We start from the raw sequence: 14,583 nt of genomic DNA on the forward strand, positions 1-14,583 counted from the left end.
AACGATCATAATTCTGCATGAAATATTAAAATTCATAAAAGTTGAATTTATTTGAAATTTTGCAGTGTAGCAAAAAATTCTGAATCATACAGATTAATGTCCTGAAATAGCTGAACAATTGAAGGTGTATATGAAGTTTGTGGGAATAAGTATGAATGAGTGGCTGGGATCTGAATATTTTTCATAAAACGTTGAATAAATATGAAATTATGAATTTTTTTGAAAATGTTGAAGGTGACCAATAAAGTCCTTGAAGAGCTGAACATGTTGATATATGGAACATGTTTGAAGGTTGAAGTATGTTGAAGTTATTGAATGACAAAGAAGTGGCGGAATAATAATAATAAAGAAATATTTTGAAGGCTGTAGAATATCAAAGCTGTGAATGCTTTCAGCATTCACACCAATGACATTACCACCATGGTCTTTGTCACAGTTTGTCCTGAGCATTCGAGAGTCCTTGAACTACTTTGTCAAACAAAATGCATCGACGTTACTGTCCGTGGGGGGAAGCAGTCAATAAACCATTAGCATCAGACAAATGTTAAAGACACAGTCATATACAAATCTATTCTTCTTGACATTGGATCCACTCTGTAATTGTCTCTATGTGAGCCACGAGGAGAATCTTAAATGCAATGAATTATGGCCTGTGTAGTTCAACAGACAAGTGTATGAGTTTTGTCAAAGTAATTAAAATGTAGGGCGCTTGTGGTGCAGTGGGTAGAGCGCCCCCCCCCCCCCCCCCCACTCCCCAACAGAGGCTCAGTCCTCTTCACAGCAGACCCGGGTTAGAATCCAGCCCGTGGTCGATCTCTACATGTCATTCCCCTCTCTGCCCCATTTCATCTCTCTGTCTCTCCAAACTGTTTAATAAAGCAAAAAATAAATAAAAAAATGCCAAAAATAATCTTAAAAAGTCACTCAAATGTCTTCCCAGAGTAGCAGCGGCTGCAGGAAGAGGCCGGCTGTTCCCAGGATACAAACAAGGACAAAAACCCAGAGGAAGATCCTGTCGATAACCATGGCAACGTACTTCCAGTCATCCTGAACCTGGGAGAGGATGACAGAGGAAAAACTATTTTCAGTGACATCAGACATTTTGTCTAAAACGTTTTAAAGTGATAGTTTGAAATGATTTTATCATCAGGTGGAGTTGTGGTAAGTGTTATGGGTTGAAGCAATACACACTCATAAATCAATTTAAGGAAAATATATTTTTGGGATAGGTTTCATATTTATATTTAAAGGTGAAGTAGGTAAAGGGAATAGGATTTTTTTCAGAACACACTTGAAAAAAATGTTTTAATTAGTGTATAATACATTTTTTATGACCTTGCAATAATCCTTTATACAATATCTACACCGATATACATGATACCAAAATACACCTTTGTTGCACCTTTACATTTTGGGAGTAAAAGTTAAATGATCTATGAGTGGATAGAGAAGTGAGAATGGAGTAGTGCTGTATAAATCTTTACTCCCACCAACTCTTTGTTTTGTTGTTTTCTTATCTGTATAAATAATCACTTTTTATTTTCAAAATAAATAAATGAATCCATTCACCCACTGATCCCTCACCTCCTTCGCTTCGTTCTGTAGCCTCATGTTCTCTGCGATGTACTTGACGCTCTCTAAGGCCTCCCTGACCTCCGGCGACAGTGACAAGACGGACACCATCCCTCCATCTGTAGAGTCAGCGCTGGAGCCCTGGCTGCTGCTTGCCCCTCCCCCTCCTCCTCCTCCTCCCACCCCACTAGCCCTGCCTCCAGTCAGCCCTCCCCCTCCTCCTCCCACCCCACTAGCCCTGCCTCCAGTCAGCCCTGCCCCAAGGCTGCCCAGCCCTCCGCTTCCACCCCCTGAATCCGTTGGTAGTTTGCTGGTTCTTTGGTGCCAGCAACAGTTGCAACGTCCCTCGCAACACAGGAACGTAGATCCCGTCATTTTCCCCTGATCTCTACTTAAGTTATTGAGATTCGAGAGCTCCGTGTTATTGAAAATCCGTTGCCGATTCGTCAAGGTGGACACAACACTTGAGGGTAGCGCTTGAGGTTTATGCGCCTGCTTTTGCAAAGTACATGCCGTGTGAATCGAGCAAGGCCTTGTTTGTCTGTCGGTTTGAATGCTTTCGGTCACTGTGACTTGCTCGGGGTCCCTCTCCGGTCTTGTCATAAACATCACCTTTGGGAGTAAGCCCAGGAAGACAGTCCGCACCCAGCAAGGCATGGTGTGTGTCTTGGGCGTGCGGTAATGGACGTTCAACACAAAAACAGTGATGACGATCGAGAGGGTGACGAAAATCATGGTAAAAAGGAGGTACTCGCCAATCAAGGGGATGACTAAGGAAGTGGATGGGATGGTCTCAGTTATGACCAGTAGGAAGACAGTTAACGACAGCAGCACCGATATACACAAAGTGATTTTTTCGCCACAGTCGGACGGAAGGTAGAACACAAGCACGGTTAGGAAGGATATCAGTAGACAAGGGATAATCATGTTGATGGTGTAGAAAAGGGGCAATCGGCGAATGTACAAAGAGTACGTGATATCCGTGTAGATTTCCTCGCAGCAGTTGTACTTGATGTCGTGTTTGTAACCGGGCGCGTCGATTATGGTCCACTCGCCGCTCTCCCAGAAGTCCTGGAGGTTAATGGAGGAGCCGATCAACACTAGATCGATCTTGGCTTTGTCGTACGTCCACGAGCCGAATTTCATGGTGCAGTTTTGGTAGTCGAAGGGGAAATAAGTGACGTCGATCTTACAGGAGCTCTTGAATATGGCCGGGGGGATCCAGGTGACGTCGCCGTTGTAGCGAAGCATGGCTTTGGTTTTGTCGTCCACCTGGAAATCGCCGACTGCACTGTAGAGAGAGGAAAGAGAACATATAATACATTGGCTGTGTTCCAATCTCCATACTTCCGTGCTATTAAGTATGGTAGAAAAAAGATTTAGGATGTCCCAATACATGTGGTCAGATGCAGCGTGCTTAAAAATACCCAGATGCCCTACTACTACAACCGGTCGTGATTTTTAGTGTGGAAATCAGCATGCTTTTTTCAGGCGATTCTGACCCACAATCCACTGCAGCAGAAGTTACGTCACATAGAACAAATAACTTTAAACACACATTTATACACTAACATTGATGTAATAGCTTTGTGAAGTGTGTGTATAGTCTTAATAACAAAATCAAAAAGTGCGTAGGCAATTTGTCAAATAACGACCCCTCTTCAAGTAATTATTTTAAAAAATCCAAAAATATAAGACCTTTTTAAAGGAAGTTTAATACTTTGTCGGTGTAATTCAATACTTTTAATGCCTTATTTTGAAGAATATAAATAATAATTCATTCAAATTAAATTTTTTAATGCTTTTAAGACCTCACAGGGAACTCTAGTCTGGAGTATTCAATTTGGAACACGGGGAGATTGACGGTTGGAGACAGACTGATGAGTCATGGAAAGATAAAATTGAAGGTTAAAATCAATTTGCTATTCTGTCTTGGAGATATCAATCAAAAAGAAGATGCATTGTGGTTTCAGTTAATGATAACACCCTCTGATGCGCCTCATTCACTCAAGGCTAAAGCAATATCAGCACTGGAGACTGATACAATGTCATTGTTCTGAAATAGTCGATGGCAAATGCATCCAAAAAAAAATCAATGATGATTTCGAGCCAGCTTTTCTAATGTGTTGTTGTTACGCTCACTTGTTGTACAGCACAATGTCTGGCTTCCAGATCCTGTTGGACGGCACTCTGATAAACTCAACGCCTCCAAATTCCTTTGGATTCCATCTCAGTTTGTAGTCGTTCCAAATCTGAGAAAAACAAAATGTCATTAGTGATTCATTTGCATAGAAAATAAGATCAAGAAAAGTACAAAGTCAGACAAAACTTTGTAACAATAGCTAAGAACTTATAGAACCGTATTTGAGAGATGGTTGAGAGAAAGGTACTTTCAGTTGTTCTTCATTCTTGCACCCCCTTTTGACAAAAGCAGTGGTGATTTTACTATGCCAGCTGTAGTTCCTGGGTGAGCGTACCCGTGACAAAGGCATTACAAAAAACTATATAAAAATAGCTGTCTTTGCACCGATGGTCTCGTTTGCTGTTACATGTAATTTATGATCATCAGAGGAAAAATTAGACTGTTTCAGAAATATTTAAAAGTCCCTCTTAGCACCTTTAAGCAATCGTCACAGTTTATAAATGTTGTCACAAAGGGAACATGGTAATCCATCCAGTATTAGTTGAGACATTTCACTCCAACACCACAAATATCCACCTCACGAGATGGTTAGTCGAAAGGTCACCGGATCACCAAGGTCAACAAATCCTCTGGGGGGCATAAATGTCCAATCTAGTCTGATGGACTGTCCGACCAATACTGCCATTTCAAAAGCCACTTCCAAACAAGACCCACCAGACAAGGGCAAAGATACGCCCACCTCTGCAAACATCATTTTGCCAATTGTTAATTGGGTCTGCTGCAACTCTCAGCTCTTTTAAATCAAGTCTGACGACTTTTCTGTTTCCATTTGAACCTGCAATTTTATTGAATTTAAAAGTTCTATTTTCTATTAATTCGCTTTTTTAATGTGTATTGTGTATTTTAATCTTGCCCCTGTAAAGCACTTTGAATGGCCTTGTGTCTGAATTGTGCTATATAAATAAACTTGCCTTGCCTTGCCTTACTTTTTCAATTTTATTTTTATTCCAAGCAATTTGATCAAAATAAGTGTATCGTTAACATCTTTATTAAGCAACAAAACCGTCATAAAAGCAATAGGCCACCAGATGTGTCCTGCTGGTGATTATCTTTTATTATACAATTCTACTCCGACTGATTCTCTTGTGAAATGTCTCATAAAAACAACGAGAACTCTTCATCATTTCCAATTCATTTTCCTTTATTTAACCTCGAAAGATCAATTGTGGCATATTAACAGAGTTTATACATTATGTGGTCTGAGAGTAGTTATAATGCAACACAGTTTATAGTGTGTTTAATAGACCTTTGTGCCACTGGTTTTAACCCTCTTTTGAGAAAAGCCAGTTATCCTCACGAGACGTATAAACCGACAATGGTCAAGCAAACCAAGACAAAAACAATTGTAACACTATTCTACAAACAGTAAGTATATTGAGTGTACTGTAGGATTTTGATGGCCAGAAGGGGAGATGTACCTTACCCTGTTGTTTGTACATTGCCCAGATAGACTCTTAAACAACAGATGCCCTTAACATTAAAACAAGTGAAACAGTTACAGTGGACCAAAGAGAAATACCATCTCGACCCCTTTAGTACGGACAGCACAGATGAGTATTTACTAAGCACTTGTAATATGGGACCCGGAGACCTAGCCTGCTCTATTCGGTTCAAAACTGGCTCACTGCACTATGCAAGCTGGCAGCGGATACACTAGTGTGGGACTGAGTAAATGACCTAAACCATTAAGCCCTGTATGTGCTCACTGTTTTATCGTTGTGTTAGACTTGTTCTAAGTGATTATGAAATTACAAGTGAGGTTAAATCAGTTGTTTAAGGTTTATTTTTTCAGGTTTAGAGAGCTGCAATGATAATGATATACAAGTAAGAGATAAGGTATAGTGAACGGGTCACTCTCGAGATATAAAGACAAACAAGGTTAACTAGGAGCCCAACGCACAGCTTATAACACTAACATACTGACTACTTACTACTTACTAACTAAATGTATCAATTCATTGAAGCAAAATGTTGTTTAAAGTTATGATTTGAATACCATAGGCTGTGTGAATACTCTATTCTGATTGGCTGGAGAACATTCCATAGGTGTGGATTAAGCCCTGATGTATGGACACCTAGATGGAACTGTCACATTCTGTCCACTTGCGTCCACTGCGTCACCGCTGATTAAACAGTGTTGATAAGGGATTTATAAATATCCTGCCGTGCAAAAAAGTATAATGTAACTGTTTGTAGTCCGTCAGCAGATTGATATGACAGGCAGTGTTGGTCGGTCCGTACAGGTCCATAGCAACGGTGAATTATCCTTAACAGCGGGTCATTATTGAGATATAATTGCCCTGTAGAATGCCGTGATTGAGCAATCAGAACACAGCATTTAGCAGTGCCGTGTAATAAACGAGGTTAAATCGGTGTAATGTTTAATGTTCAGAGTGCTGCAGATGCTCAGAGGTTTCTGTCCAAGTGTCAGATGGGATGTTATGGACTTTTGGCAAGAAAGAGAGATTCCAAATCACTGTCACATTTTTTTCAAAAACATCATAAAATTGACTATGAAATCTCAGTGCATTTGGTTTATAGGATTTTTTTTTCTTTTTTCTAAAATGCTTTCCTCCCATGAATTATTCAACGTGTCTGTTTAGTTGTTAGGAATCACGTAAGACAGACGGCTTGCCTGATCCATACTGCATGTCCTTGCTCAAGGTCTATTTGTCACAGTCACGCATCGTCAACTACTTACATGCCTCAGCCACAAGTTGGTCTCCATGATTTGATTGAGTTCATCCTGAGAACAGAGCGGAATTCATCATGATAATGAAGGGTGAGACCTTCTAGCAACATTTAAAAAACAACATTTAAACAGTGAATAATCAATATCAATATTATTTAAACATGTAAAATTAATTGAGATACAATTATTTTATGTTAATGACCTGGCCAAGAAAGCAACACTATGATAAAATAAGCAGAGCCAACAATGTCACGTGTACACACAATTCTCATCCACCACATACAGCGTCCAATTAATATACAATACAAGGGTCAAGAAAACAAATTTCAAATATTTCAAAACTTGAAATTATAAAGGCACTTTCAAATGACAAGGGAGTACAACATGTAAACCGTACTTTGGTGTTTCATTTTTACCACTTTACTTGGGATTTCAATAAACTCGTACTTTAGGTAACATTGTTAAGTTAAAACAGCAAAAAACGCTACCACAGGCAATTATACATATCACCAGTGAGTGAGGATAGTTTGTCTGTGCATGTGATGTCTGGCGGGTCAAACCTCAGCATATCCCAGACAACAGGATTTAAAGAGACACCTGAGTCCTTCACGTCCAGAGTGTGACACACACATGACAACCAGAACCGGTAGACCGCAGCACACACTCAACTTTAATTATAACAGCTCAGTATGGAAGTATACAGTATCTGTTCCATCGGATTTTGAAAACAAAAAAGCCATTGAATTTCTAGCATGTCTGAATATTCATGCATTGGAATTATGTATCTGAACAAGACCCACCAGCAAGGGCAATGACACCACCTCTGCAAACATCATTTTGCCAATTGTTAATTTTACTTCACTTTTTATCTTATTGTTATTCCAAGCAATTTGATCAAAATAAGTATATCGTTAACATATATGTAGCTTGATTTCTAGCTATAAAGCTTCATATTTCAGTGACATGAGAGTTGTATCAATCTTCTCCAAAAAAATAAATGCTCGCAAGGAAAGTGAACACACACACACACACACACACACACACACACACACACACACACACACACACACACACACACACACACACACCTCAAAATCTAAAACTCATTCTTGAAAGAGCAATCTCTGTTCCAACTATCCACCAAAGCACCTTCTCTGACACCCTCAAGCAGGAGCTGTCACATGATCGCTGATTGTGAGATGATAACTGACCCAGCTCGGGCGGAGAGGCTATTGATGGTCTAGATTAGCCCTCTCACAGCCCTGTAGTAATTGGTGTAGGCCAACCAATACCAATTGCTTCTGAGTTAGAGGCCTCAGGTGTGGGCAGGGAACAATAGCCATCCATCACTGTGTGGAGCTTCTTTTCCGTGAAAGAAAAAAGACATTGGCTGTACTCGGGCAAAAGGAAAACAGATTGCAATGGCCACAGGTGTGTGACCGCCTCCACTGTCTATTATAACTGTCCAGAAAAACCCTTGTGTAGACGATACTATTGTATGTTATTGTATACATAGTTACATGCACTATTGGCTATTATTGGATAAAAACAATTATTGAATTGCTGAATATTACACACTTAAAGAAATAGCTTGATATTGTTTCCAGCTTTCTGGCCAAGAGTAAGATGAGACAGCTAGCTTATAATTAGCTATGCATGAAGAATAGAATCAGAATCACAAGCACTTTTCTTATTGTACAGTACACAAGACTACAAATATTAGGCTTGGTTCCTCAACATTCACAGAGCAGCAGCATAACAATATTAATTAATTAAAGATAAGAAACCATAAGAAAAAAAACGAAGTAAAAAAACGGTAGTAGTACGAAGACAATAAACAGCTAGCCATGCTCTGCCCAAAGGTAGGCCTAACACAATCTACTGGCAAGCAATTCCAAATCTACCTAATTAACACATTATTCTGTATAAAAATGTCGCCAATGTGAATGCTTTTTTTCCCTAACCCATCTATTCTCTACAAAGGTGATATTGGTCAAATGTTTAGAATAAAAGAGCTGACGAGGATCTCTTCTTGTTACACACACACACACACACACACACACACACACACACACACACACACACACACACACACACACACACACACACACACACACACACACACACACACACACACACACACACACACAGCCTGACGTGATTAAGTACAAAGCATCCGAGGCTGTTGATCTTGTGAATGAAGCTGTCCTCCCTGTCCAACTGCGATTCCTTTCTGCTTGATTATCTCCCTCTGTTCTTGACCTGTCTGTCTGCGCAGGGAGACACACAAAGCCGTCTGTCTGCAGCTAGCTCCAGCAGCACAATCACAATCTACTGACTGACGCTAAATCCAAAAGGCGTCGTTTGAAGTGTCAGTGATGGAGTGATAGAAGCTTCTTCCTAAACTGAAAGGCCCTCAGACAGCTGACATGGCCCATCTCATCTCAGGCCAGACAATTAGCCACACAGCCCCCTTTCACCATTTAGATCACCCAGGATTATGAACCCAGGCTGCTATTTCTATATGCTAAGACACTCCACATGTAATGCTGTTTATGATAGCCCCACTTAACACAAAAGCAGGGGCGTAGCATACTCTGGGGACTACTTTTTTTTTTTTTTTTGTCTAGCAAATAATTGAGTCTGCAACTATCACTAAGAATATCAACCATCCTTCTTTAATATGTTGTAGGCTACAATAACTTAAAGCTATAGTGCATAACTTAAATCGCCCCTTGAGGAATTCTGAGTAATTTCAAAAACATTGTCAGTGCATCTTTGAGGTACGCCTTCGGTGATCGCACATGGATTTTATACCTTCTGATGTACATTTTTCTTAGCAGTAGAATCAACAACTTAAACATTTGTTGGGCACACACACACACACACACACACACACACACACACACACACACACACACACACACACACACACACACACACCACTTACCACTTTGACCAGCTGTGACATGGACACCTCAAACTGTACAACCACCGGGTCAGACACATTCTCCACGGGCCGTATGTACTGGTTGTAGTGAGAGAATATCACAGAGAAAAGCTTGTGTTCTGCATCCGAGCAGGAGACTCCTGAGAGAGAGCAGAGGGTCAGACATGAACCTGTCACTGCAATGTGCTTTATTATAGAGTAGGCTACAGCTGTGTTCAAAATGTGTCTATATAGCAAACGGACCAATGTTTAATACACATAAATCCAGGGGACCAGGACATTTCTGTCTGTATTTCAATGCCATATTTCTAAGGTTGTTTTATTGATACTGAAACCTTGGCTACAGTGAATGGATGATTTGTGCTGGCAGGAGCTTGTGTCCTCTAGACATACTGTAGTTTTGATGCATTTAGTTGAGTTGATAGTAACTCTTCTGTTGGATCTGTGTGTGAGTGCGTGTCACTTTTTTAAGATTTTTGTGTATTGATTCACAGGTGTTGTGTCCTTACAATCTGTTAATACAAAAATGGCTACACTATTAGAACTCTATAAAGGAGTTAATGTAATGTAATGAGTTATTTGATGATCAACCCAAGTTTTTATTTTAGATAAATTATCAACATCCTTATCTAAATAAGACATCGACTTTTAACGACGACTTATTTTGTGGACAATGTTACATTTGTTTTTGCAGTTATAACAAATCCTAATCCAATAGCAATGCTTGTACCCATGTGATCTTCCAAATGGTCCATGTGTGGCACTGCCTGTACATTTAGCCAAATTCAGAATCTATTAGGCATTTGAGACGCATTCATAATGCATTAATACATGTTTTTATTGTTGAGTAAATGTAAAATAGGGAATCTAGGGGAGCACTGTGTAATTTCATATTCCACATACCCACCTTTAATCCTTTGTTATTTTATGATTTATTGATTTGATTCATTCCAAGTTTTCCCTCAGTGTAAAATAGATATAATTGATATATAGAGTAGATAGAATAATTGGCACCAATATATACACATGCATCCATTAAAATGAATAACAACAATAGGCTGAATGTCATTACTTATCACCTGGATTTCCAAGAATATTCCCGGTTGAATTGTGATACTTGAACATGAGCATACAGTTTTATTCACCTATGATGTCATTTCAAAATGACTATGTTTAACTGCTAATATTGCACACGTCATTTTCATAACTAATTGTGTCAATAGCATTATTCAAAGCAACAAGTAAAATGTTACGTCAAAAGTATTAGGTTATTACTCACCGGGCAGGAGAAACAGGAGGATGGAACATGTTGGCAAAACAAAGAAAATAGTCCCCTTCATCGTTTTCTGTTAAGTGATAAAATCAATATGAATCAATCCATCCAGGGTCAGTAGCACAGACTGTCTATCAGGTCAGTAGCAGCAGCAGCGTCTCCGTGTAGCAGACAGCAGGAGAAAGTGTGGAGAGGGAAAGCGCGTCTGCAGTTTCAGAGAGAGAGAGAGAGGGAAAGAGAGAGAGAGATGGAGATGGAGAGAGAGAGAGAGGGATAGAGAAGGGAGCGGAGAGGGAGGGATGGAGAGAGAGAGAGAGAGAGAGAGAGAGAGAGAGAGAGGGAGGGAGAGCAAAAAAGCACCACCTATAGGGCGACTTGATGTGATGGAACAGGTTAAAGACTGGTGTCACATTTTAAATCACAGCAAGCTTCAATTAGATTAAAATAATCCCTTGAATTGATTAACTAGTTCATTTAATGATAATAATAATAATAATGGATTGGATTTATATAGCGCTTTTCAAGGCACTCAAAGACGTGTTTTCCTTTGTCAATATTATACTACATCTAATCTGAAACACGGTCAGATCTCTTGCATAAAGACGAATTGGCACCAACGTTGTGCAGAGCTAAAATGTCCCATGGACAGTGAACATGGCTCCAGCTGGTGCTCACAGACTCAGTCACACATAGTGCCCCCTCACAGTGTCCTTGTGAAAACCAAAAGAAGAAGCTTTCACTTCATCAGAAAAAGATCAATATTCTCTGTGTGCTGTGGCTGTGTTTGGGTCTGGGTGGGCCCTCTGTGGCAGTTTAGGGACATAACAGACATTATCTTGATTGATTCTTATTGATCTTGAGTTGTTTGTTTTTTTACAAAATGTACAATATCTGGAGGCATAGGCCCACATATATATCACACAGTGACATAGGCCTAGCTATGTCTTAAAATCTGTCTTTTTTTTGTTTTACTGTAATTTAAAATTAATGTGTTTCCTTCTTATTGGATGGCATAGTGGTTTGGTATTTTTTAGCCGTATGAAGGGGAGGTCCAAGTGCTTTCTAGCCAAAGTGTCCTCAAACAATAATTAAATCCCTTCCGACAGCAGATATGCTGTTTGGTGTGTGACCCCATGCGTTCTCAACACCTTTAAGTGGCGGCAAGTGAAACAAGAAGTGTTCCCTAGGGGGAGTAATAAATGATAATATCACATACGCGTAGACATAAATGTTAATTTGACCTTCAGAAAGCTTTTAGTCTAAAGACAGCCCTCTATACAATGGAAACTTCAGTTGTTTGTGCACCCACACATTCACGTCATCAGCAAGAATAACAAGAACACATTTTGACTTGAAGCAACAAAAGGGTATCCTGTATATTTAAAAATACTTTGATTAAAAAACATTGAATCCACACATTTTTTAGGTCTATATAAGGGTATATCTTTGCTGGTAACAAACAAATTGGGACAGGACAATTCTCAATGGTCTCAATGTTTTTTTGTTTTTTTTGTTTTTTTTCCTTCATTGGATAGAAATAGATTTAGAGGCAGGCAGGAAACATTGCAGAAGAAAGGGGGGTTGCCTACAACATGCAACGTCTACAGCTAGAATCGAAACCAGCGCTGTTGCAATTATATGGCCTACACACAGTAACCACTTGGCTTCCTCTGTGCTCCGGAGCAATGTTGTTATTTAGTTTCCCCATGCATATCCTATTGGAAACTAACGACCAAAGGCTGCTGCCAGTGTGATTTATGGGACCTTCCGTTGAGCGTTGAGTGACTATTCTTCCAGGCTTGTTTGGATTTGAAACAGATGATGGATTGTCGCTGTCACTCTTCACTAATGACAGGACGCGAACACGTTAATGAAAAAGCAATGGCTGATCTTGACAACTGGTGAAAAAAAAAAAAGATTTAGGTAAAGCGATTCCATGCATTTAACACACTGATTGCTATCCCTTGATTTAAATGACAGGGTCACAAAAAGAGCCAAGAATCTCGAAGGAGCCCCACTGACTCAGCACTGTATATTGAGTGGTGTATGTTGTGTGTGGGTGAAGGTCCACTTGTCGGTCTGAAGAAATATAAGCCATTAACAGATACTTAACGCTGGAGGAAATGTACATACAGTCAAGTGCGAAAGTTTGTGAACCCCTTGAGCCTTTTGGAATTTTATTTATTTTAACCATTATTAATTCATTTTTATCAATACCAGTATTTTTTATATGAAATAACAGATGTTTGTTTATCAATTCAACATTTTTATTTTCCAGAAATCAATTGTTAAAACAGATAAAACAAATTATTTGACGAATGTTGTATGTGCAAAAGTTTGTGAACCCTGAGCTGCATTGCTTAAATCGAGCAGGTTGACACAATCAGGTTGGCCAAATTGGTTGATGAAATAGACCAATGTAATGAGAGATCTTTAGGAAAGAAATTGGGTGGCACTAGATAAAACTGAGATAAAACCAGGTCAGTTTAGGCTCACCAAAGTGAACCCATACAGGTCAGACATGCTAAAAGGGAAACAAATCTCAGAGGATCTCAGGAATAGAGTTTTGATGTTACACATTTGTCTGGGGACAGTTATAAATTCATAAAAAAAAATTTGAGCTCAATCGGTCCACCGTGAGGCAAATCATCTACAAATGGAGAGCTTTAAGAGTGACTTAACATCTGCCTAGAAGTGGACTTCCTTCAAAAATATCCTCAAGCGCCACAAGAAAAGTGATTTTTCAGGTAAAACCCAACCCAAACATTACACCTGGAGATTTGCAGACAATTTGAAACCACCATTATTCACTTGGGAGAAGGTTCTCTAGGTGGTAGGCAGAATTGCGTTTTTGCCCAAACATGGCAGTTTTGGTTGTGACCAAACAGTTCAATTTTTGACTAATCTGTCCACAGAATAAGACTTCAGGTATCTCCAGGTGCTCTCTGGCAAAGTTGTGACAAGCAGTTTTGTTCTTTTTTGAGAGCAGAGGCTTCTTCAGCAACCATCCCATGAAAGCCATGTTGACTGAGTTTTCTTCTTATTGTGGAACCATGCACATCTGTCCCAGATGCTGCAAGAGAGGTCTGCAAATCACCAGATGTAATGTTTGGGTTGGCTTTTAACTGAAAAATCACTTATCTTGTGGCGCTTGTGGATATTTTTGAAGGAAGTCCACTTCTAGGCAGATGTTCAGTCACTCTTAAAGCTCTTCATTTGTAGATGATTTGCCTCACGGTGGACCGATGGAGCTCAAACTTTTTTTAAAATAATTTATAGCTGTCCCCAGACAAATGTGCAGCATCACAACTCTATTCCTGAGATCCTCTGAGATTGTTTCCCCTTTTAGCATGTCTGACCTGTATGGGTTCACTTTGGTGAGCCTAAACTGACCTGGTTTTATCTCTGTTGTATCTAGTGCCGCCCAATTTCTTCCCTAAAGATCTCTCACTACATTGGTCCATTTCATGACTCAATTTGGCCCATCTGATTGTGTTTACCTGCTCCATTTAAGCAATGCAGCTCAGGGTTCACAAACTTTTGCACATACAACATTCGTCAAATAATTTGTTTTATCTGTTTTAACAATTGATTTCTGGAAAATAAAAATGTTGAATTGATAAACAAACATCTGTTATTTCATATAAAAAATACTGGTATTGATAAAAATGAATTAATGATGGTTACAATAAATAAAATTCCAAAATGTTCAAGGGGTTCACAAACTTTCGCACTTGACTGTATGACTGTCCATGAGATTACCGGGTCTGTAACAATTACGTTCTTTTATGTCTGTTCTTTGCAGATGCTAAGCCGTAGATGTTGTTTTGATTAAAGCTATATTGTGTAACTTTTTCATTTAAAAAAAAGCCAAAAAAAGTTGTATTCAAGCC

General features: G+C 39.4%; 1 protein-coding gene across 1 annotated transcript; it reads right to left on the reverse strand.

Annotated features, from left to right (window-relative positions):
• Positions 1–924: 924 nt before the first annotated feature.
• chrna3 (cholinergic receptor, nicotinic, alpha 3) lies at positions 925–10,725 on the reverse strand (the record flags this gene model as incomplete). Its single annotated transcript, XM_080029142.1, has 7 exons — positions 925–1,053; positions 1,585–2,064; positions 2,140–2,863; positions 3,715–3,824; positions 6,477–6,521; positions 9,418–9,643; positions 10,697–10,725. The coding sequence occupies 7 exons, from the start codon at positions 10,723–10,725 to the stop codon at positions 925–927; spliced, it is 1,743 nt and encodes a 580-aa protein (XP_079885268.1).
• Between the last annotated feature and the right edge of the window lie 3,858 nt (positions 10,726–14,583).

This window comes from Ammodytes marinus (assembly GCF_949987685.1).
Source record: "Ammodytes marinus genome assembly, chromosome: 1".
Classification (NCBI taxonomy): Eukaryota; Metazoa; Chordata; class Actinopteri; order Uranoscopiformes; family Ammodytidae; genus Ammodytes; species Ammodytes marinus.